General features: G+C 41.6%; 1 protein-coding gene and 1 long non-coding RNA gene across 2 annotated transcripts in view; one reads left to right on the top strand and one right to left on the bottom strand.

The window, feature by feature from the left end:
* LOC147648214 (uncharacterized) overlaps positions 1-13505 on the top strand; it is a 34368-nt gene extending 20863 nt beyond the window's left edge. The window contains exons 3-5 of the long non-coding RNA XR_015280712.1: positions 1248-1371; positions 4621-4728; positions 9387-13505. This is a non-coding gene — a long non-coding RNA (uncharacterized LOC147648214). The remainder of the gene's footprint in view (positions 1-1247; positions 1372-4620; positions 4729-9386) is intronic.
* Positions 1-18296, bottom strand: part of LVRN (laeverin) — a 37421-nt gene extending 19125 nt beyond the window's left edge. Inside the window, exons 1-10 of the mRNA XM_086868487.1 lie at positions 17701-18296; positions 12264-12406; positions 11031-11170; positions 8804-8930; positions 6529-6683; positions 5059-5172; positions 2816-2956; positions 2446-2511; positions 2271-2336; positions 1115-1284 (exon numbers count right to left, since the gene is read on the bottom strand). Of these exons, the coding sequence (XP_086724613.1) occupies positions 1115-1284; positions 2271-2336; positions 2446-2511; positions 2816-2956; positions 5059-5172; positions 6529-6683; positions 8804-8930; positions 11031-11170; positions 12264-12406; positions 17701-18296 (1718 nt within the window). The remainder of the gene's footprint in view (positions 1-1114; positions 1285-2270; positions 2337-2445; positions 2512-2815; positions 2957-5058; positions 5173-6528; positions 6684-8803; positions 8931-11030; positions 11171-12263; positions 12407-17700) is intronic.
* Positions 18297-23542: the final 5246 nt, after the last annotated feature.

The raw sequence follows: 23542 nt of genomic DNA, 5'->3' as shown, positions 1-23542 counted from the left end.
TCCTATTTCTGGGAACCTTAAAGCTACTTTTCAGAAGCACATCTACCAAAAAAAGGTTCCAAGAAAGCAATACAACTTTCCCACAACTGTAATTTGTTTTCTGAGGGAATGTAAAACTCCTTTCTGGTAGAAGGGCCGAAAGCTTCAAATGCCTGGAAAATTCTCTAATACGTGTTCTGGGCTTTCTTACAATCACGTGGTAATTTGTGCTTTCTAACTGTAAAGGACTTCACACTTGTGACTTGGAACTCCTTATCTGAGCTAACCAAGAATATTGAATGAATAATGCTTTGTTGTTCCTGGAGATAGGGAGCAAAGAACCATCCTGTGCTTCTTGTCAAAATTCTTTTTGCCTGTTTGTATTACCAGCAATACTTTCCAAGAAGAAACTGCTTTGGATTTTGCTTTCCTTTGCACTTTTTCCTCAGATGACATCTCATGGGCTCCATCCATGCACCCCTCATATCAGCTCATATCAACTGCTTCTTCATAAATGTTCAAACCCTAACCAGGAGTTTCCAAAGGGGGTGACAAAAGGCAGCTTTTTCAGACATCTAAATAAATTTTCAAATTTATTTTGTATTTATTTTATATTGCTAAGTGCCCTGAGCACTTAGCAATGCTCACTGACAAGAACTTAAAACTGTTGCTCAGGTGTCATCACTTTCTGAGAAAGGGTGTCATCTATATTTAAGTATTTAAATGCAACCCCTCCATCCTTGTCAGGCAGAAAGATTGGGAATATGTGCACAGGAAATAAGTTAAGCATGGTTCATCCAGGCCCCCAGTCTGTAGACCTGAGGGATGAGGAAAGAAGAAAATGCCAGGCAAAAATCCTCCCTGAAACACACTCACTGCCTACCTCTGTCTTTATTATTATGTGGCTGGAAAACTCACTATTCCAGAGGAAAGCAACTTCTTGGCAAAACAACCAGAATTTGCAGAACTATTGCAAAATCCAGCAAAATCTCAAAACAGATTTTACTTGACTGCTTGTCAGAAGAAAAAAACCACAAGTTGAAAAATCAGATGGTCAAAACACGTTGTTGTAACCAAAGCATTTCCTGTAAACAACAGCGTATAAACTTACAATAAAAACACAAGCTAAACATACTTGTAAGAATCAGTACTCTTTCTATTGTTTTTATTAAAAAACTGTTCCTGTCTGATTGTTCCAGTGGTTAGATTTACTGTTAAAACTGGAAACCCATTTTGGCATGTCCAGGAATCCATTATTTGTTTTACAGGTGCTGGCAACTGAACTTCATCCTGTGCATCTACAACCTGAAAGAGAAAGAGAAATTAGAAATACTTGTGATGAACAGGCACTTACTGAAATTGCTTCAGTGGATCTCTGGGAGTGTTTCCAAGGTAGTAGAGACAATAATTCTTAGCAGCTTGCTGGTCTTTGACTCATGCAAAAAAATCTATGTAGTCCAAGGGAACTTTCTGACATTCTAATAAAGACATAATACAGGCATAACCCTGTATTAATATACTTACATCTCTATGGCTATGACAGACTTGATTAATTAATTTCATTCAAATAGAACTGATGGAGCACAAATATTTTTAAGTGACGTAATAAGAAAACTGAATTAGTGAAGACAAATTGAAAAAGACATTAAGCTGGAGTCCCAGCTACTGTGAATTGGTACAGTCTTCAGGGGCTTAAAACATGTGACAGCTTTGCATATCTGAAATTCTAGCACTCCCATTCTTAAGACAGAGTCTGCAAAACAATAGGAGCCTTCTTTAGAGGACCAGGAAGGTGAATTTTTTAAAAAATAACCTAATATTAGCATTTGTGTTCTTAGTCAGATCTCTGCCAAAACCACTGAAGGGTGAAATGCTGAGCTACTGCCCTGAGTATGGACTTTGCTGGATCTGTGACACACCAGCATCTTTGATCTTCAAGCCCAAGGCATCAGACACTCTTATCTAGCAAAACCTAAGCTCCAGAACAATAGGCTATGCAATTTCATGTAGGTTTATGTAATTACCATGAAACCCAAGACTTTGCCTGGTCCTGATTTCCTATCTCATCTACTCCTTGTACTCAGTCCCGCTGATCTCAGGTGCAGCAAAGCAGCCAAATAAACACTTGAGAAGACATTAGCTGAAAGAACCAGCAAACCAAATTTTATGAAGGCAAAAGACTGCATTACAGATAGCAACATTCCAATGCAGTCTTCTACAAATAGTTTATGCCTTAAATTTGGACTGTGCCAAACCCCAGAGAAAGAATACTAGAGGCATAAAATGAGTACCATCTGGATGTGGGTCCAGAGATCATCTTGATTAGCATTTGAGAAGGAAAATTCTTTCAGATATGACTGTGAAGAAACAAAGAGAAGCATCAGAATTTGTGGAGGCAAGCAATTTGTACAACTGACATTTTCAAGCTTATAAATCAAGATGAATGGGGTTGTTTTTTAAACTTACAGTAAGTGCTCTGATGAACAACTTTTCAGTCAGGAAACCAGAAAGCATCCAGGTTACAGAAGCCCCCTGGAATACAAAAAAATGTATGAGAAAAAAATGAATTATTATTACAATTATTGTTGAAATATTTTTTTAAAATATTCCAGAGATGCTAGTTGGCCTACACTCACACTTCATATTTCAGAGGTTAAAAATGTTTTCACTGCTTCCTTCATAGCCAAGTAGATTTGCAACACCCAATAAATTTGTGCATGCACCAGAATCGTGTTTCAAATGACAAAACAGTTTTGATCAACAGTCCCTCCCAAACCTACCTTCTACCATTCTCTAAGAATCTGCGAGAAATGGGAAGAATTTTCTGGTTTTTTACCTTGCTGTATGTGATGTTGTCAAATAGAGACATTAAGGAAAATGACCCTTTGATCTTGTCCTCACTCTGTGACAGTGATCGAGCGGTTTCACTGTCTTCCCTTAAGATAGGTTGTACAATATGAGCATAAAAGATTTTATCCTGCAAGAAGGAGACAAAAATAAGTGCACTGAAGAGAAGATACTAATTTTCTCGAGAGAAGGAGGTGTATGAATCAGTTATCTATAAACAAACTCCCCCACTCCCTAACTTTCTCATGGACTACAAGGGACCATATACCTGATCCTAACATTTTCTACATGCAGCATCAGTGACCAGTGAAAATTTTACGTCTTCAAAGTACTGTGGGCTTGGGCCTGACAGACAGTTGCAGTGTAATCCTCAGGCAAAAACAAGTCAACTGTATTAAGTAGCAAATGAACAAGCACTGTAAACTAAAAGCCTGTATTTCATTTACTTCTGTCATGAATATGGCAACATTCTCCTCCTAAATTCCCCATTTCTTCTGCAGCAACTCTGAGCAATAATCAAAAGACTAAGCTACTGAAGGCACCAGGGTTTAGCAACGTGGCATTGCTGCTGTCACCCAGTGAGAAATACAGAAGGAAAATGTCTCCTCAGAAAATGTCTCCTGAGTAAATATCACCTGCCGTGATCAACAGCTCAGAGAAGGGACTGGAGCACCTCTCATGTAAGAATAGGATAAGAAAGCTGGAACTGCTCATCCTGGGAAGAGAGGGCTCAGAGGGATCTTATCAGTGTACATACTCGAGAACAGAGTCCAGGACTTTTCCAGTGGTGCCCAGCGACAGGACCAGAGGCAACAGGCATACACTGAAACATGGGAGGTTCTCTCTGAACACCAGGAAAAACTTTTTACTGTGAAGGTGACTGAGCATTTCCACAGGTTGCCCTGTGAGCTTATGGAACCTCCATCCTTGGAGACATTCCAAAGCTCTCTGGGCACAGTCTTGGGCAGTCGGCTCTTGTGTGGCCCTGCTTGTGCAGGGAGGCTGGACAAGATGACCTCCACATGTGCCTTCTAACCTCTGCCATTCTGTGACTCTGAACATTTATGACCCACAAAATTGTGCAAGAAAGACCTATATTCTTACACCTATGTGATTAATTCTGCATTCCCAAGGCACATTACCTAACTGAAATGTATCAAACAGAATTATTGCCCAGCATTAAAATTTTCTTTATGGACACAAATGATAACTGCTGATTTTCAGAAAGGCAAGCTTCTAAATTAAATGTTTAAATTTTAAAGAAGTTAAGATTTTACTTCCGATTTAAAATTTGGAGGCCTTTACACTTCTCAGTGGTATTAAGACACTGCATTGCAGAGAATAAAGTGAGCTGTTGCTGAAGTTCAAAGAAGAAGGTAAGCATATCCCATGACCTAGAAATCCTCTTGACAGATCTTGTTTGGCATGCCTTTACTAGTTTCCAGTCAAACATGTAATTAAGAGCTTTGGTGAATGCAAAAAGGAAACTGACAAATGGTGTTTCAACTTAGCCAAATAAAAAGCACCCTGGAGTAACTGCCCAGATTTAAGGCTCTTTCTTCCTTCAGAAGCTGATGGCAACACATACAGACATTTAAGACTGCACAGGTAAGTGCAGATCATCTCATAGCTGCAATTAGCAGCCCCTATCACCTGTCTCTAAGTTTAACAGTGGATGAGGTCTTGTAATATGCTATGGGAGTTATGTTTATTCCCATCTGGGCAGAATAGGAAGGAATTTTACCCTGCTGTTGGATTAGCTTTGTACATTATATTTGTCTTATCTACCAACAGGTATCCAGGGACCCAGTGGGATAAGCAGACTCAAAAATGACCCAGCCTAATCTCTGCCTGGGAGAGACAATCCCTGAGGACTGCAATAATTAGAAAAGAGTTTGGCAGGTGAGAAGGAAAACCATCAGCTACAACAGGACCCAGGAGAGTAATCTGGGGTTGCTATGTGGCAGATCTAGTGCAAAACACTCACTCTTTGCCACTGCAGAATCCCAGCTGTACACCTGTTCTCTGCAGTAGCTGCAGAGAGCTGGGTATGATCACAGTGCCCCCAGAGATGGAGACCTACAAGGAAAGAATCAGGACCTACTGGTCTTCCTCCCAGGAGTGAAGTTTATAATACTAACCATTATAATAACCATTTAATTAACTCCCACCTCCTGCACTTTTCTTTCCTTTGTACATGATGAAACTTTGCTAGTAAGCATCGGTACTTACCAGTGAAAGCTTGGGTTCAACAAAGGTAGCTCCCAGGAACTCAAAGTAAGATGTCAGGCCCTCATTAAGCCACAGATCATTCCACCAGTTCATTGTAACCAGATTTCCAAACCACTAAAATTGAAAGAAAAATATCTCAAAATCTCCTTGGAGTGTTGTTTTCACAGTTTTTGCAGGTTAAACACACATACATAGGCTGAAGTAACTTTATTTAATGTCCACGTGTAAATTGAATAAAATGCTGAATGTTCCATCAGATAGTGAAAATTCAGTAGAAAAGGATGTACTTTAGAAAAAGTCAGAGGTTCAGAGCAGTTATGTTTAAATTGCTTCATATAAAATTTCATACCATGAGTGTCAATCACAGTGCATTATGTCATTCTTATAAAATACTTAAACACTTCTCAATATAAGTTGAACTTCTAAAATATTATATCAGGTTATGATTAAAAGCAGGGAATTTATCAAGCAATTACAAAACCATCTTTCTATGTTCCTAACAAAGTGAAATTGTCAGAGGAATGATACCCTAAACTGGGGAAATAACCATTTCCAAAACCAGCAAATCGCCCTCGTGGCAAGTACAAAACTTCCAGAACAGCTGTTGTGCAATCATATCTGGCATTTAGTACTTAACAAAAACCTGATCATTTCTGGATTTATATTTTATTTCCTAAATCTTAAAAACCAGAAGTACAAGTTTTTTGTAAAATAGATTTTAGTTAAGCACTGACATTTATTTCATTGGCCTGCAGTAAAAACACTCTGCTCATCTGAAAGCCTGCAAAGTTGCAGACCTTTTCAGAAAGGCATGAAAGTGCACTAGCCAAGTCAACCTTTTTCTGCTAATTTTACTGACTTTGTGAAAATAGTTGGGTTTTTTTATGGCAAATAACAGGAAATCAAACATTGTCAATAAGGAAGTGTAACTGTTTTATCATTCCAAATCAAGTAAGAAAGAATTCAGAAATCTCTGTGAGAGCTGGGCAAAGATGCAGTGCAAAGTATGTTCATGTTAATTTTGTGCTGTGGGCTGTGCCTTGCAGAAAAACAAATAACTTTTGCAGTATCTACATGCACTGCCACTGCAAAAGAATGCTGATGAACTCAGTTTGAGTGTCCTAGCAAAGTACTAAGTTTATTGCATAGAGAGTACTGTCATCCCTACATCCCTAGAGTATCTTCTCCCATTCAAGCACTGCATAAGAAAACAAACAAGTACCCCATTAAACAGTTTTGTATTAATGAGTCCTGTACAAATCAGCATACAATCTGTAAGATGACAGAACCTACTTTTAGCATTGCTTTATCAGCAGAACGTATGATCAAACAGACTTTCAGTGCCCTAGTGCTCACAGCCTCTACTGTTAAGTGATTATTTTACTTCTACTAATCAGTAACTGCATCACCAGCAACTGTGAGGAAACAATATCATAGGCAAATACATGCACAGAATTTTTTACCACATGCCTGGTGTGCTAGCTCATGTGACACAATTAAGGCAATCATTGCCTTCCTGCTTGTGAAGTCATCACTTGGGACATTCATCAATGATGCTTCTTGGAAAATCAGTAGCCCCCAGTTTTCCATACCAGCTGCTCCAAAATCAGGCAGTGCGACCAGATCTAGATTGATTCAAACAGATACACATACACAAAAAATTGTTATCTTAAACATTTCCATAAACAAAATGCTCACATGATTTTAATGTTGACACTGGCTCAGCACCCCATTGTAGTGCTTCTTTGTGGTATTACAGAACACTTGCAAATTATCACTGAAATTTCTTCTTGTCATGTTTTTCACCTATGGTGCCATTCTTTGAGGAAGCCACAAAATTAATTCCCACAAAGCCCAAATCTGTACTGTAACTTCTACATACAAATTTTCTGAATGAAACGCAAGTTAGGAGATAATATATTCACTGCTGACAGTCAGAAAACTTTCTCTGTGAGTTTCTCCTGTGTTTGGGTAAGACAATTATTACCTTTTTCTTCAGCCTAGCAAGTGATAAAAAAGAAGTCTTGCTCTTTCAGCTGCGTGAGTCTTGCTCTTCATCTACACAGTAAGACTGTCAACTCTGTACTGCCCCTTTTGCCTTATGCACAGGCATTAGTTTTCCAGTTCAAATGTGAGAACCAGACAAAGCATCAGGGTCTCAAGGAAAGATATACCAGCAAACTGTTTAAACTCAGCAGCAAAGATCAAAATTTGGAAAAGGTATGCAGAATGTTTAGAATGTTTAGAAGCACTGTCCACAAGAAAGCTACAGTCCAAAAAGCAAGGCAATTAATGCAAGCATGGTGCTTAATCCCATCACAGGTAGGCAGCATCTCAACTGGGATTATTGCCTCCATTTTACAGCAAAGGTATTTCACTTCTGGTGAGGCAGCTGTTATCCAGCCTTGGAACAAGAGACCTCACTTACAACTGCACTAAAATCAGGTGCAGAAAAACTCTTAAATGTGTTTATTCTTATTTTCACATTTTGAGTTTGCAATAGAAATCTCTTGTATTTACAAGGAGGCACTCTTGGTTGGTCTAATTTTACTATTTTTTAAGTGAAACTTTGAAAAGGGAGACACTGGGAAATCCAGTGGATGTCCCATGGCATTACAGTGGGGATTGTAATGTTATTACAGCCCTCTCTGAAATTGAAATCCAACCTAACAGGAAGTCTGCAACACCATTCCTCTACTTCTGTTGTGTAGTTGTTTTATGTTAATGAATGAATGTATCGACATTTCTGCTGAACACATGAACACAAGCATGAAAAGGAATAATATGCAGCCCTTGACTAGCTTGCAAGATTACTAAGACAAAAAAATTTAAAGAGTGAAGACTGCATATACTGCATTTTCCAAAAAAAGTGTAGTGAGTAATTCTGCAAGTTATTAGAAATATACTGGGCAATAATAAATTTACATAGATTAACATTTATTTCTGTCAAATGCCAAAATACAGATTTGACAAACCATCAAATTATCTAGTCAAGAAAAGAGGGAAATTCCTTTCCCCCAGTCCTGCAATCTGCAAAAATCATTGGCAGGTCCAAAATTAATTTTAGATAAGAACTGCTTTCTGTATTCTGAATATTCTCCCCATTTTCCTGTAATATTCATGCTGAAACCCTTGGGAATCCAAGTACAAGTAACAAACAAACCGTACAGTGAAACTACGCGGTGTCATCATTTTTCTTGACTGAAGTTTGACTGAACCAACTTACCTAATGTCCACTTGAAGTAGAATCAATGTTTTCCTGCAGGGCAATCCTCCCTGTTTTTCTGGGAAGGAAGGAGCAGGAACACACACCCAAGGCAGGACAGGGAGGTACTGATGAAAGCAAGGAATGCTTTGCAGGGACACAGGTTACAAACAGGCAGCATGGATTTACCAGGAGAACACAGGAACTACAATATCCTTGCACGTCGTGGTCTATGGTCCCAAAGACAGCCACATGACTGAACTACTCCTTTCTACCCACTTTGTTGTCCCACCTGACCCTTTTATTAGGAAAACAGGCTTTAAAAGAGTGAGTGGAATTTGGAGGTGAGAGTGGTGAGTTGCAGGTTAATAAAAGCCATGAGACAGAAAAGAGAATTCAGTGATTTAAAGTTCAGGGGGTTTATTCCATGAATGTGGTGAGCTGTAAAAGGAGAATCACAGATAAAAGCCCCATGGCTTCTATGAACATTACACCATCAGCAGCCTTTTCTGATCCATTACAGAAAATAATTCATCTCACCTGTCTTTGGCAGAGGGTAGCTGACATTAAGTATATCTTCCAGAAATGAAAATATTGGGCCTGTGATATTTAAAGCATAGTCAACATATCCATTTTTAATTGCTTCCTTCCGGGCCCAAATACGTATCTGCAATATAACAAGGAAGTTATTTTAAACAACCCTCACATTTCATTTTCTTTGCTTCTCTTCTGTGAGTCATTGTTGGAAAAATGCTGTCTGTCCACACCAGACCATGCAATGAAGCTTCTAATTTAAAAAAATCCAACTGAAGATTTACTGGACCTAACAAAATGCGGCACAGACCCTGATCCTGCTAAAATCTAGGAGAGTTCCAGTTCTTCAAAAGGACAAAGATTTGAATGCAACTATATGTTGCAGGAACAAATGAACTCATAGCTCTTACTTTCTTTAGTGGTAAATACTGTAAAACTATTTAGAATTACACATCTTAAACCAACGTATTCCAGTGAGTGTGTCTGGGTGGCAAGCTTGAGTTTAGGCCGCCTGAAGAGAGAGAAATAGATGTTGAGAGAGAGTTTTCAGTCTTAACATGCACATCTTTTCTTCTGAACTTTCTCCTAGACCACTGGCCTCCCCTTTGCTGGAGAGGGCAGGTGACACCTGAGCAGATGACATTTGTACCTCTGAGTAATGAAGACCACAGCAGCAAGAAATCTTTCCTCTCCTGTGCCCATCAACTTTACCCTGATACTGGAAAGAGCAGACGCTTGCCCAGAAGTGATGGAGTAGCCTGAGAAAAGGTTTATACCTCCATCATGTATCTCTGAACAAGACACTCCCTGCCAGGTGCCCAGCAGCTCAAAACCTTCACATTTCTTGCATCTAAATGCAACGCATGATCTCACAAGGAGCTGCACAGCCAAACTCTAAGAGCATAATTGGGAAGCATCAGGATTTAATTCACAATGAAAAAAAATATTAAGCACATTCAGACAAGAGGCCCTCTTTTCAGCCAAGGCTTCAGAAGAGATTCACAGACCAAATCACTTCATTTTGCAAAATCTAAACACAACTAGCATCTTAAAATCCTCGTCCTAGTATAAGCTTTGAGTGTTTCAAACATCAAAACAGGCACAATAAACAGGTTCCTCACTGTGGAGGCATAAACTGAACATCTCTGTCCAAAACCAAGGGGTGAAATAGCTTCTCAATCTCACATAACACAGGTGGTCCCTTTTCCCTCTGTAAACAGCTCATTTGAATACTCTGCTCTGCTGAGTCCTGTCAGTCCAAGAACTGGGCCCAAGAAAAAGCCACCACAGCCATAGCTCTAAGTATCCAATAAGTTCCACACAGGAGATGGCAGGTCCAACACACCAAATCCAATCTTCCCTTTAAAAAAGAGCCAACACTGTGCTTGTTAGACAACCTCTGCACTCTCCACTTACATTGTCCCACCTTTCCCCAGTAGGATGAGACTGAACTAACCATGAAGTGCCCTCATTTAATAAGGAGATAAGGTAAATTCTGTTTCTATTAGCCTTATGCTTGAACTTACTATTTCTTTTGGAAAAACTTGATGCATCTTTTCCCTGTTGACTTTGAGTGAAAGAAAGAAAGTGAAGCAACTGCTGCCCATGCAGTACACTTGTTTACATCTTCTCTCAACAAGCCTTGGCCTTTCAGTCTAAGAGCAAAACCGAATACTCACAGATGAAGAAACTTCAAACCCAAAAGACTCACTTCTGTTGGTTAAAAATATGTGCAGACTGTGGAATAGAAGGTTAATATACTAGTATACAAAATGTTCGGAGCACAAATGATGGAGCACTACTGATGCCACCCCGTGGCTCCTCAGGGGAACTCGAGAACAAGGCACTGAGCATCAGTGGTTTGTCACAGCAGTGGAAATGGGTATGTTTTCCAAATAGGACACCTAAGAAAGCATGAAGATCTTGAATTATAACCACTACTTTCTGCAGAGTAGCTGCTCCTAGATTTTAATTTAGATCAAAATTTAGATAGGCCATACCTACTTGTGCAGTTGAGTGAGATGAACAGGACAAGACAGTAAACTAATTGTCTCAAAGGAAAGCTTTGCAGAAATATCTATGGGACAAATGTTAGCAGTTTTGCAACACAAGCAGATAGTTTGGGAATGGTATTTAGCACAGTTAACATCTGTGAGGTCTTCAAACCACAGGATGCATCAGAGGGCCAGCTTCTGTTGTAAATTTCTACAATGTTAGGCAGCCTCATATCTACCTCATTTCCCCGCTCAGTTCTGGTGACATAATCGAAATCACAAATCACAAAAGCAGTCAAGTAAGTTGACATTTTCAGTGAAGTGTTAAATGTGGTCACTGTCCACAGGCTTCCGTTTTCATCCTTCACTTCAGATACATCTAGGAAAAAAAGTTAAAGAAATATTCAAACCTAAGTTCTTCCATAAAAAACAAGGACTTTTGTGTTTTCTGCATGTTTTTTTTTTTCACCACTTTCTTCAAAATGGTGTATTCCTGCACTAGCTCATATGTTCCTGGTAGAAGGAGAGCAGCCAGACTCCATCAATTTTAAATTGTGGGCAGGCTGGGGATAATTTATCTCGTTCTACCTAAAACATACAATCTGTTATGATCAAAATATTGGGCATGGCTGCCTAAGTATTACTAAATACTTAATCAGATACCTTCCTTCCAAGTAAGGAGGATATAGGCAAGATCCTTTGGGGTAAAAAATGCTTCCAGTGATTCTCACAGCAATCCCACCTATTCCTAAATTTCAATGCAAATGTCATAAAAATTCATTTTATGGCTGAAATTTATTTAGTTGAAAAATAAAGATTCATGGCATTGAAATGCAAAAAAAGTGTTTTTAAGAAAGAGGCAAGTGACTCAATGGATTTCTCTAGGAATACTAATTTAGGGAATTGTTTGGAATCTTATACCCCACAGACATCTCACATGAGATCCCAGTAAGGGACAGAACAAGCATCTCCAGAGCCTTTTAGTCCTCTACTTCTTATTCTGTACTTACACAGGAGGCTAGAATGTGTCTGGAAAAAAAATTTATGTTTGCTATAAATATCTTAACATCTATTGAGAATTAAAGGAATCCCTTGATGTCACAAATACAGGCTTTGCATTCCCAGGGCTGCCATTTTGCTTTAAAATGATGCCACACAGTAAGACAAAACACACTAACTAAGTGGTAAATGCCAGAAATCAAACTCTGTGCAGCCTCCAGCAGGCAGAGGAGAGCACACCACAGCTGATAAAATGGTTTGACAGAATTGTTAGCATCAGAGACATTAATTATGAATAATGGTGCCCAAATTTTTAAGTTCATAGACACAGATTTTCTGCGCCTTTTGAAGACATCAGCAAACAGACAACAGAACATTTTTTGGATGATGTAAACTTCTCAGATGAATTGCACCCTTTTTAGAAGTAATGTAGGAGGAGAAAAAAAACATACATCAACTTGTTGTTTACCTACCAATAGCAGGCATGTTGGAAAGAGCCACATAGCTTGGGTCATGGATAATTCTGATATTAAATGTGGCCTTCATGGCAGGTTCATCAAAACATGGGTAAACTCTCCTGGCATATGTTGGTTCCATTTGGGATGCAATAAGTATACTGTATTAAAAAATACAAATAAAATTAATCCAGCATGCTACAGCTGATTAAAATCACATAGAGACAACAAACTGGAAAAAGCAGCAAGTGAAGCATGTAGATACTCAGATTTGGAAAAGATTTGGTTATTATTTAAAGTCATGACTAAATCCACATACCAAACAGCCAGCTCTGTTTAGATGTTTGCAGAGAACAGCAGTCCTTTTAAATTGCATTTGGGTTTTTTTCCTCACAGCCTTTTCCAGATTAAATATTTGAGCATTTCTATTTTGTTTGCAAAAACAGAGTCAATTAAAGTTTTGCATACAGCAGACCATATCTCTTTACACCTGCTCTTCTCCCTAATGCATGCACTCTTATTAATTAATCATACATTTTAATAAAACATTGTGATAACTGCTAATGCATATGCTTGCACTTGCACAACTCTGACAAATGCCACAGAGAAGCACCCCTGGGAATACAGCACCAGTGCTGTCCCAGTGCTCTGGCAAGCCCAGAATAATACCCAAAAAGATCCTTTATGCCAAGGAGCTATGCCTCACTTGAGGCAGATCTCTGTGGCACATTGTGTTGGATGCACTCCTCCTACTTGAACCAAGTGAGCTTTGCTCCACTCAGATGCTTAGCAAGTAGTTCTAATCAAGGTTAATCCTCCTGTGTCAGTGAGAATTCAGCAGCAAACCAAAACTGGTGACTGGACTGGACTGGTAAATGGCAGGAATTGCATCAATAGCAGAAAAATTGACTACAAATCAATCATTTACACTGTAGTATCTGTTGAGCTGTCCCTCCACAGCACCTGGCTGCAGGGCAGTGATCTCCCCTCAAGGAGGTACACCTCGCAAGGTTACCCTTGAAGCTGTAAGACCCTTTACCTGGCACCAGACATGGATGAGCTGGTGATATTTTTTACCTGCATGCAACACTGAAGATTATTTTATAAGAAACTTCCTCAATAACCTTTGTATTCCATCACAACTTTAAGTGTAGAGCATTGACTTCTAATCCACCTGTACTTAGTAAATACTAGAATACCTATTTGTACTTAATACTTATTAGCTGTTAAATATTAAAACCTTAATTTACCATTGGTAAATCTCTGACTCCTCTCCTGCAACACACATTTGCTGGAAGAAGAATGTAAATCAATGCCTTGTGGCAGAACTCTCAACAACCTGTATGTCTGACCTGTTCACATCTGTGCCAAGAATCAGAAAAAATACACATGCAATGGTCCTCAAATCTCCATACCTGTCAGCTAAGCAGTTCCAGCAGCTGGGCACAGAAGAAAGGCATAACCTCCTGCTTCTGTGACCTCATTGCTACAGGGAAAATATTTTTTCTGTTGTAGTTGAGGTGTTCCCCAAAAGTTTATATACCAGGGTCAGAAACACTTACTCTTAGCAGTGAGCCATCCCAAAGAAGGCAGGAGCCATCAGGACAGCAGCCATACCTCCAGCATGGAATGAGTCAGGTCTGTGCTACATTGTAGTAATCGGTGCAGAAGCACCTAACAAAACCAGTGCAAATACTGTGCCCAGTTACATTTTGGCATGCCTGTTCCACCCTATCCTGTCAAGTGTTTCATGCACATGACACAGAGTGCAGAGTGGCTTCCAAGCAAAATCCTGAAATTATTTTTAAGTATTTATGTGAACAGTGACATGCATAAAGCCTGCACATCATAGTACAGCCTATGGGATCCTCTAACTCCAAAGCAGCATACATGAGCTCATTCATGGCAGCACAAGAAGATCTCTGTGCAGAATGATGGACCCCTGCACTGTGTATGTTTGAGCCAGAAGAGCTAGAGAAGAAGAGAAAAACTGGTTTCTGCATCTTCCTGCCTACCCAGGCCCTGGTATGGACTACCACAGCTACATGCAGAATACTGATTCCCCATTTCAAGAGGAAACCCTTCAGACACTTAAAGCTAGAGAAGTGTGAGCTTCTTCCCTCTTCATCTTCTTTGCTCCTGCAAGCACTGCAGATATGGGGTATCCTTTATCCATAACAAGCACTCCCATTTTTCAGCGTTTTCTTTTGCATGTAAGACGTGATCAGGTGGGTAGTACAAATTGTCAGCAACAGTAAAAACACATAGAGCCATCAATGGTCAAACTGACAACAAAAAATTTCTCTGTTGGACATTCAGTGAAGTTGGAGCTTTGGTTTCACAGAGGTGAGGTTAAGACTTCTGAAAATACCTGTCTCTCTGAACAGCTTTCTGACCTCACACAATAGCAGTGGGGTTAGCTGACCAATATGACCAATAAAAAAGAAAGTTCAGATGGAACAAACATTTCAGTCACTTCTCAAAGCTTGCCTTGCTCAGACTTTTCTGAGATGAGAGGTCTCTGGCAGTACCTCGAGGAGAAATCCCAAAAACCACTAAGGGTTCTAGAGCATGCAAGAAATACAGGACTGCATGGCTGTAGGCAGATGTCACATTGTCTATTACAGCTGCTGGTTTCAGCCAGGTGCTGAGGTCAGAAAGCCTCTGCAGGAAACTGACCCCAGGGTCTGCTGAAAACTGGTACGAGGCACTTTAGAAAAATTACAGGACAGACTGCTGGAGGTGGAAGTTTCCTTGCAGAACAGTAATTGGCTTTTTACTGACAGCTGAAGGGCACTGAAATCACTCCTCATCTATGTAATCCATAAGAATCCAACTTCCTCCATTATTAAAAAAAAAAACAGAACAAAGCAAACCCCTTCAGTGTTATTGGAACCCATCAGGTTAGGAAATAGATGGTAAAGTGATGACCTAAATCTTAGTGAAGTGAAAATAACAAGATACTATCACATAGCCTTGATTCAGAAAAAAATCTTTTTTAGAGCAGGAAAAATATGCTAAATAATTCACTAATATCAGTTATGTGTGCAGGAACAAATAAGAAAATAATACATTGCATCTACACTCAGTAGATTTTTTTATTTGTTCCATTGTCTAAATACATAAAATGTCATCTTTTTAACCAGACTGCCATCTCATTTCATTAGTGCTTTGTAATGAGCTAAGAATGAAAAGGAACATTTGCCATAAACCCTCTAAACAACCGGAAATTTAATTATACATATTATTTGAAAGATTTAAAAACTTTTTTTTCTCTTATTTTCTACTGTGGCAGCAAGGCTGATAACAACCTTTTTTTTTTTTTTTTTCCCTGTCACTCTGAATTTTATACAGCCTGAATCAAAAAAAATAATAAAAAAAATCACTATCTAATTCAGTGTTTCCTATGCTGCCTGATATCAAAAGATGAAAACCCCTTGCAACAGTACTAAAATGGTAAGATAAAAAAGCAGGTCTTTATTGGAAGCTTCCAGGTGCCTCCACAGATATGGGCTGGGGGCATGCCAGTATTGGATTTCTATGAATTTTTTAAGATTAACAAATTATCATCTCTAACAAATATTGACCAATTAGAAGAGCAGCTGCTTAGGTAACTCTTCCCCTGTGTACTCTCCCATTGGAGCCGGTCCTGGGATTCTTTGCCCCACTTATTATTATGTCTTCTCAGATTGATTGGAAAAAAATATTCTTCTTCTAGGTCCTCTGCTTAAAAATAAGACTAAACAGTATTTCAGGAATGTATTAGATTAGCTTATTCCTCTAAAATTTAAGATAAAGGGTAGCAAAAAGAGCAGGATCTGTATAACCACATATAAATGATCTAAAAAGCTACAAAAATATGAAAAACACTTAAAAAGCAAAAATCTTTAGACATCACTTAGATAGGACTTAATTGAATTAATACCATGTCAGAAAGCACACTGACACAGAATTAAGTAATTAATTACTTGATCTTTTCTAATCTCGACTTTTTAAAAACTATATAAATAAAAGGTTCTAGATTTTTCTTACCTTAAATTGCACAAATACTCCTGTGAAAAACAATCAGTGAATGAAGAAATAGCAATTAAACAAAAACAGAACGTGCTTCCTAAAATGCTTATTGTCATACTGCACTTTTTTCTAAGGTTTACCAAATTATCACCTCTTTTTAAAAAAAAAAATAAAAAAAAATTTAAAAATTGTATAAGTTGCATTTTCCAGATGTGGAAGACAATGGTATCGAGATTCACACAAGCAGCTGAAAAGCCAGCTTGTTGAGAAGAGCCACCCAGTCCTCCCCCCCATTTCAACTAAAACTATTGCCTTCATTTAGTGATTTCAAGTTACTGCTACTGCTCTGGAGAGGCTTGAATGTATGGATCTTGTGACTGCATTTTACCTGCTCAAACAAGAAGCCTATGAACTGCTAAGATAGAATTTGTTTTAGTGGACTCATTGATAGACAAGTGCCAAGAATACTCGGATCTTAACTCCAGGTTTCCTTTTGACTCGGTGTTTGCTCAGCAAACCACAACATCTTTGATTATTGAAAATAAAAGCTTCAAAGCAAGCAATTCATCTGCCACTTCTTTAAACTCCTATTTTGAGAAACTTGTCTTCCAGTGGAAGTACTTAAATTCTAATCTTAAAATTCACTTCTCTTCAGCAAGTTTCACATCCAGAAATTTAAAAGAAGAAAAATAAAAAGATTATTTTGAGGGTGAAAGTGTTTTAGATGATTGACTGCTTGATAAGCTCACACTGCCCCAGCACTGATTTTGCAGTTCAAAAGAGAAGGAAAGCATCCAAATAACACCCACAATGCAAACCAAATGTCTGGTGACGGCTGAACAAGTCCAGGTGCAATAGCACCTACAAAAAAAAAGGTTTAAAGCTGTTTAAAGCAGCCACCCATCCTACTCCACCATGCTTCTGAAATTGCATGTGGTCAGCGTCTCTAAACTCAAATACGCAGCCAGAATCCTTGATGAAGGGTTCTTGATAAAGACGTGCTCCCCCAGAGACGCAGGTTGAGCAGATGGGGAGCTGTCAGCGCTACACGGACATGTGTGGGGGGCCGGGATGAAGGTTCTGAGACGGGCTCCACGTCCCAGGCACTGGGCACAGGTTCTGCCCGACCCCCTCGCTGCAGCCAAAGGCACTGAGATACCACAAGATGTCCAGCCGGAGCTGCAGGTGAAGTCACCTGCCGACGGAGAGCCAGGGCAGCCGGGCTGGGCACAGCCCAGGGTCTGCGGCTCGCTCCCTCTGGAGCCCCCCCGGGAGGCGCTGAGGCCGTGCGGAGCAGCCCCCTCTCCCGGCCCGGCTCGGCCCGGCGTGCTGCCAGCTCCCGCAGCCCCCAGGGCGCGGCACACCCCGCGCCGAGGCGGCGGCACCTCCGCTGCCGTCGGCTCAGGGGCTCGGGGTTCCCGCAGCGGCCGCCGCCGCCTACCTGCTCTGCCCCCGGTCGGTGTAGCGAGTGAGGAAGAGCCCGTCGAGGTCCTCCTCCAGCGGGCCCTGGAAGCCCAGCTGCAGCACGTAGCGGCGCCCGGCCCGGAGCCGGCCGCGGAGCTGCAGCACCGCCACCTCGGCGGCCTCGTCCAGCCGCAGCCCCGCCACCTCCACGGCGGCGCCCGGCTCGGACAGGGGCCCGCGCACGGCGGCGCCGCGGCTCCGCAGCCCGGAGCTGTGCAGCACCGCCGCGTCCGTGTCCCGCAGGCAGCGCACCGTGATGTTCACCTGCCCGCTGAAGGCGAAGGGCCCCTCCTGGCCCGGCCGCACCCGCGGCCACAGCTGCAGGTCGTAGTGGAGCGGCAGGAGGTGTCGGGGCAGGCGGCGAAGGGAGCCGGCGGCAGCGGGAGCGGGAGCGGGCGGCGGAGGGGCGGCGGGGCCGGGGGCGCGGGGCGAGGGCGGCGGCGCCGCCTCCTGCCGGCAGCGCCCGTAGAGAGCGGAGAGCGCCAGCAGCGCGACCAGCAGCGCCAGCAGCAGCGCGGCCCCCGCCGCCGCCGCCCTCCGCCCCACGTAGAGCCCCCCGGAGCGGGTCCCCATCCCCGCCGCTCTGCGCCCCGACGGCCGCGGCCGCCGCTACTTACGGGGCGGGGGAGTGAGCGCGCCCGAGGGCGGGACGAGCCGGGCCAGGGGAGTCGGGTTCGCCCCCGTCCCGGGAAAACCTCTCCGCCAAGGGCTGCTCCGGCGGGGCGGGCGGGCCGGGGACACCGGCCCCGTGCGGGCAGCGGGGCGCGGCGGGCAGAGAGGGCGCGGCGGCTTAGCCGGGGAAAGCTGCCGGCTGCCCCCCGTCCCGTCTGCCTCAGCAGCCCGCGGGGCAAACGCCGCGGCGGGCGGCCGAGCAGCCGCTCCTTATGTCCGCTCCGGCGGAGGGGTGGGCCGGAGATGCTTGATGCCGAGGTCCCCCCGAGAATGAGGGATAACGATGCTGGCCGGACAGACGGAACGGGCCCCCGGTGGTCCCGGCCGTGCCTCGGTGCGGGGCAGCGTCTCCGGGCTCTGGAGCTCTTTCTCTCTCAGAAAGCTCTGGTACCAGAGAAGACCGTCGGGCCGGTGATGGGGGCTCCCCACGCAAAAAACAAAACAAAACAAAACAAAACAAAAAACAACAAAACCAAAAACGCACAAATATTTCTATGTCTTTTACCACTGCGTCAGGAGAAAAGATGAGAAAATGGCGGGGTCACTGCTTGAGGAGCACAAGTGTTGCGGTAAGAGCACTATCTGTTCTCTAGGGAAATCTACAGTGCGAGATGATCGAGTCTGAAAAGTCTTTGGTACATAAAGGCACGACCAAAGTGAGTTTTTAATAAATAGTTTAGAGTCTCATTTCCTGCATAGTTCAGTTTAGGCTATAAACATCACTGTCCTGTTCATACGTAGTTAACCCCATTAAAATCAATAGGATTACTCCCGTGTTCCCATTTAAACACATACTCAAAGGGTTTGCCAGTGGAGGCCGAATTGCCAGCAAGATTGAAAAATGAAACCTTGTAAAATTTCCTGGTGTTTTTTCTCAGTTGCAGCTCCTTTTTAAAATCAAGATGAGCCACACATTAACAGGAGCAGAAGCCAGGAACAGTGGGCTCTTGAGTGCCACTGCCTCTGACACTTTGTAAACAGGATTACAAGCTGCGTTTCTCTCTCCTTTTTAACCCCCCCTTTTTTCCCCCTTTTTTTCCTTTTAATTTACTGAATTTACTTCCAACCAACACACATGCCACACATTGTCTTGAACCCAAGATAATTTCCTGGGGCTTGCAGTCTGCACAGGAGCCACCTTCAACACCATCTCTGTTGCATCTCTGTTTGCAATACTGAGGCATTGGATTAGGTATTACAGTCTGCTGTGTCACCAGAGGTAAAGCAAATTCACTTCAATGATCTCACTCCAAAGGTTGTATCTCCTTCTAAGCTGTTAATTGAGAGAAATAACTTTTCCTGTTTTCCTGTACAGAACACAGGTATTGTTTCCTTATGCTGGGTACAGCGGGGCTGGCTGTTCCAGGTCTAGGGAACAGCTCTAAGCCACTGCACTGTGAAAATTTCATGTTCCAGCAGGAGATTATAATCTGTTTTCCTGTCACTTGAGGGATGGGGGAATACCCTCTGACAGGCTGTTCCACAGATTGTACCTCTCCCACTCTTCTTGCCTCACCTTGTCCCAATGCCTTTGCTGACATTGCCCATTAGGTTCACAACACGTTGTCTTCTGGTGCTGGTTCACCTGCCTTCTCTTTTTTCACACAGCTTGACTTGCAATGTTTCTGTTTCCATGCTTCTTTTCTCAACTGGTTTTCATTTACCCAAGTCCTCCCATCCCACAGAGACTTCTTCTGTTTCCCTGGTTCAGACCTTTTCACTCTGTCCGTTTAACCCATCATCCTTGCACATGCCTCACGTAATTTTACTCTTCATCTTGCACATCATCAGCCTCTTCCTTTTCTCCTAGCATATTTTGCCACATCCATCAAATTGCTCTCCTATTAAGACTTTACAATAATCTCCAGACAACTCCTTGGAGGTTGCCAGACGTGCAGCCCTGAGCTTACTGCCCTCCAAAAAGTATGACCTGCTGCATGTCACTTAAATATTTCACAGAAAATATATTCAAGTGTTTAGGAAAATATCTCTTCCTTTTGTTGACATTGTACACTTGGGAAAGAGTTTGTTGTGCCAGTCCAAAGAGCTGGTCCATCCCATAGAAGAAGCACTGACACATGAGGGAGACTATGTAAGAAAAATGTGCTCCCAGGAAGATCAGCATAGAAAAGACAGCACTGCAGAGAAGGACATGATGGGAAGAAGAGTACAGATACTGTAGAAAATTAAGGAGGATTTCCATGTCCTGTTTGCCAATATTATTTTTTTTTTAATTCATCCTCAACACTGTTCAGTAAAGCCATTCTCATCCACTGAACTCCTCAAAACAATGCACAGGCGAAATTAAAGCTGAGGCATTTCATTCCACATCTGTGAAAAGAAGCAGAACTTTTCAGTGATAAGTAGTGCAGACCCCATAAGGGAAGGTTGCCCTTATTAAAAGTGTGGGATATGTTTCAAAGTTTACAGTTCATGTCTGTAAAACACACTTTATTTTCTCTTGTTTTCAGTGGAGAATTCAAACCTGCTACTTTCCTCCATTAACACATAATAAACCCACAATAGTTATGACTTACACTAAATGTTTTTAAAAGTGTTGTTTAACTACCTTTTCCTCTCAAATAATTTATAATCTCACAAAGTGAGTGATGGGTCATTTCCCTCCTGGTGGGAACATTTATACCAGGGAATGCTAGAAGTGGGAAAATAGTTTGCATGCAGTACAAAACATGTGAAGAGCTTCTGGTGCATATATTACAGTTCATCCCGTCTGCTGAACTTTGCAAAGTTAAGACATCTGAATTATTATGAATAATAATTCATAATGAATCTGAATTATTCAGCTCCTGGAGCTGAAGATGCAGGAGATCCTAGACACTCTGACCCAGGCACTCTGACCATGGCAAGCGAGGCAGAGCTTTTTACTCGGGTCACAGCACAGATCAAATCCTGGCCTTGGACAGAAACTGGAGGCTTATATTTAAGTCAGAAGAAGCTTTTAATACATATCTGAAGGCAGAAACAAACCACCTGTTATAATAGAAGTCAGACATGTGTTGCTTTGCAGAGCACTAAAACATCTGACAAACTTTACTGTCTTGTTTCGGATGATGGGGTCTGTGCCATCCTAGCCAGCTGTTCAAAGTACTATTGGTGTCCCCTAAATTTTGAACAACAGAGAAAGGTCAAATCTGACAGCATGGCATCTACTGTCTAGTAAGGTGCAGTAAGGTAAACAACACTTCCACATCAACAGCTGCCACTGTGGCAGCTGGCCAAGAAATTTGACACATTTCAAGTAGCAAAATGTTACAGTGACCCTAAAGTTTTTCAATATTTTAAGGTTAATAGTATTGTTTTCATAAAAAGTATTGTAATGTCATCATAAATCATATCTACTGAATGCCAAAAAAAAAAAAGGATAATCACATGTTGAAGCAATGTGAAATGATTTTTATGCTGAAAGATGATCCCCTCAATCACATTCTTAGTGGTTTGTTCATTCTAATATGAGAATGAGTGATGGCTTATATGGCAATTCCAGCTTTCAGTCGAGGGTGATCAGCACTCCTGAAATTTTGTTTTTAATAGAACTGATCATGTTTCTTCTTCAGATTTTGGGAAAGTGCCTGATTTCTTCTGCATTTACATGACCAAAACTTCTAGGCATGAGGAATCCAGGTGTACAGTAAAATCCAGCCCCCCCCACCCCCACCCCCTTTTAAAAAAACCCTTGGTTTGCTCATTTGACAAAGTGTAATTTGTTCTTCATAATTTATTCTCTTTCTTTAACAATAATGTATCAGAGCCAAAAATGTTGTAATGCCTGGGAGCATCTGTGGCAGGAGCTACTCCATGGAAGACGCTGAAGCTGCAAACTTTCACCGCTGTTCTGAAGGTTCAAATAAGTGAATACTTCAGGATGTTTCACAGCCATCTGAAGTAGGAAGTGTGAGCTACAGGTGACCATGCACAGTTAGCATAGCTGTAAATAAGTTTATACAGATTAACAAAGCATGAGCTTTATTTTCTGTCTGGACATGATTAAGAAGTTCTCGGCTTTCCTATGGACCCTGGATGAATACTTTATGTCATTCTTTATGGAGTATGTATCTTCAGTATCAAACTCAACACTCCTGATACTTGTTACCAAGTAACTAGAGCCAGACTTGAAAGAATGATGCTTCTCTACCTAGTAAGAAAAAAACATCAACAAGCCTAACCAAGTCAACAAAAACACAAAGCAAACAAACAGGCAACCCAAACAAACAAGCAGAAACCAAATCCACCATCAGACTGTGTTCCACTGTTTCTGCCCTCAAGAGACTTTGTTCATTCCTGGTAGAGAGCTGTGAGTGGATATACAGTTTAAAACTTGTCACAGTAGCAACTGAACATAGATCTGTATTTGTGTCAACAAGACTATCTTAATTGGCCAATACGGTGCAATACAGAAAGGCAATGTGGAGAAGATTTCAAATTTACAAGGGTCACATTTGACCAAGCATTTCAATGTCATCAAAAAACATGAAATTGAAAATTCAGCTTAATGGTTTTGACTGAGGTGTCATTTTGTGGTGGTCAGTGTATGAGCAGATCAACTCCTTTCACCACAAGTTATACATCTATTTAAAAAGTTTTATGCAGGGAAGCATGCTTGAAATACTACCATTATTGCTAATGATCTATGACCTATAACTGGAGGGGTTTTTTAACCCATGCTTTAATTAAAATATATTCCTTGGTGTTTCAGACTGACAGGCCACCTCTGTCTTGCAGACAACAAAACCATGCAAAAAATTGTAAATTCTGTTCTCATTTAATGGGCCAGCTGTGAGATGTTTACCAGGGCCTTGCTGACTGCCTCTGTAGATCTATGTACTACTGGGATGGTTTGGATCTGCAGAGCAAAAGCTGGGTAGGAGCAACAGCTCTCACCAATGGAGAAAGAATAGCCCCTGGAGCAAACCGTATTTCTTTGGGTACTTCTGCTTGTGGAGGACACCAGAGTAGTCCCTAAATGGTGTGGGTAAAATAGGATAAAGATGAATTCGTGAGCAGAGTCACAGTGCTGAAGATTCCCTCCACAGAGCTGAGTGTGCTCAAAGAAGCCAGCCAGACCTGCAGCCCTGTTTGAAGGTAGGAAACATGGGAAAAGCACCTCCTCCTCCTCCTCAGGGAGGGAC

The sequence above is a fragment of the Cyanistes caeruleus genome, chromosome Z (assembly GCF_971803275.1).
Source record: "Cyanistes caeruleus chromosome Z, bCyaCae1.hap1.1, whole genome shotgun sequence".
NCBI lineage: Eukaryota > Metazoa > Chordata > Aves > Passeriformes > Paridae > Cyanistes > Cyanistes caeruleus.
This window is presented reverse-complemented; position numbering and strand designations above follow the sequence as displayed.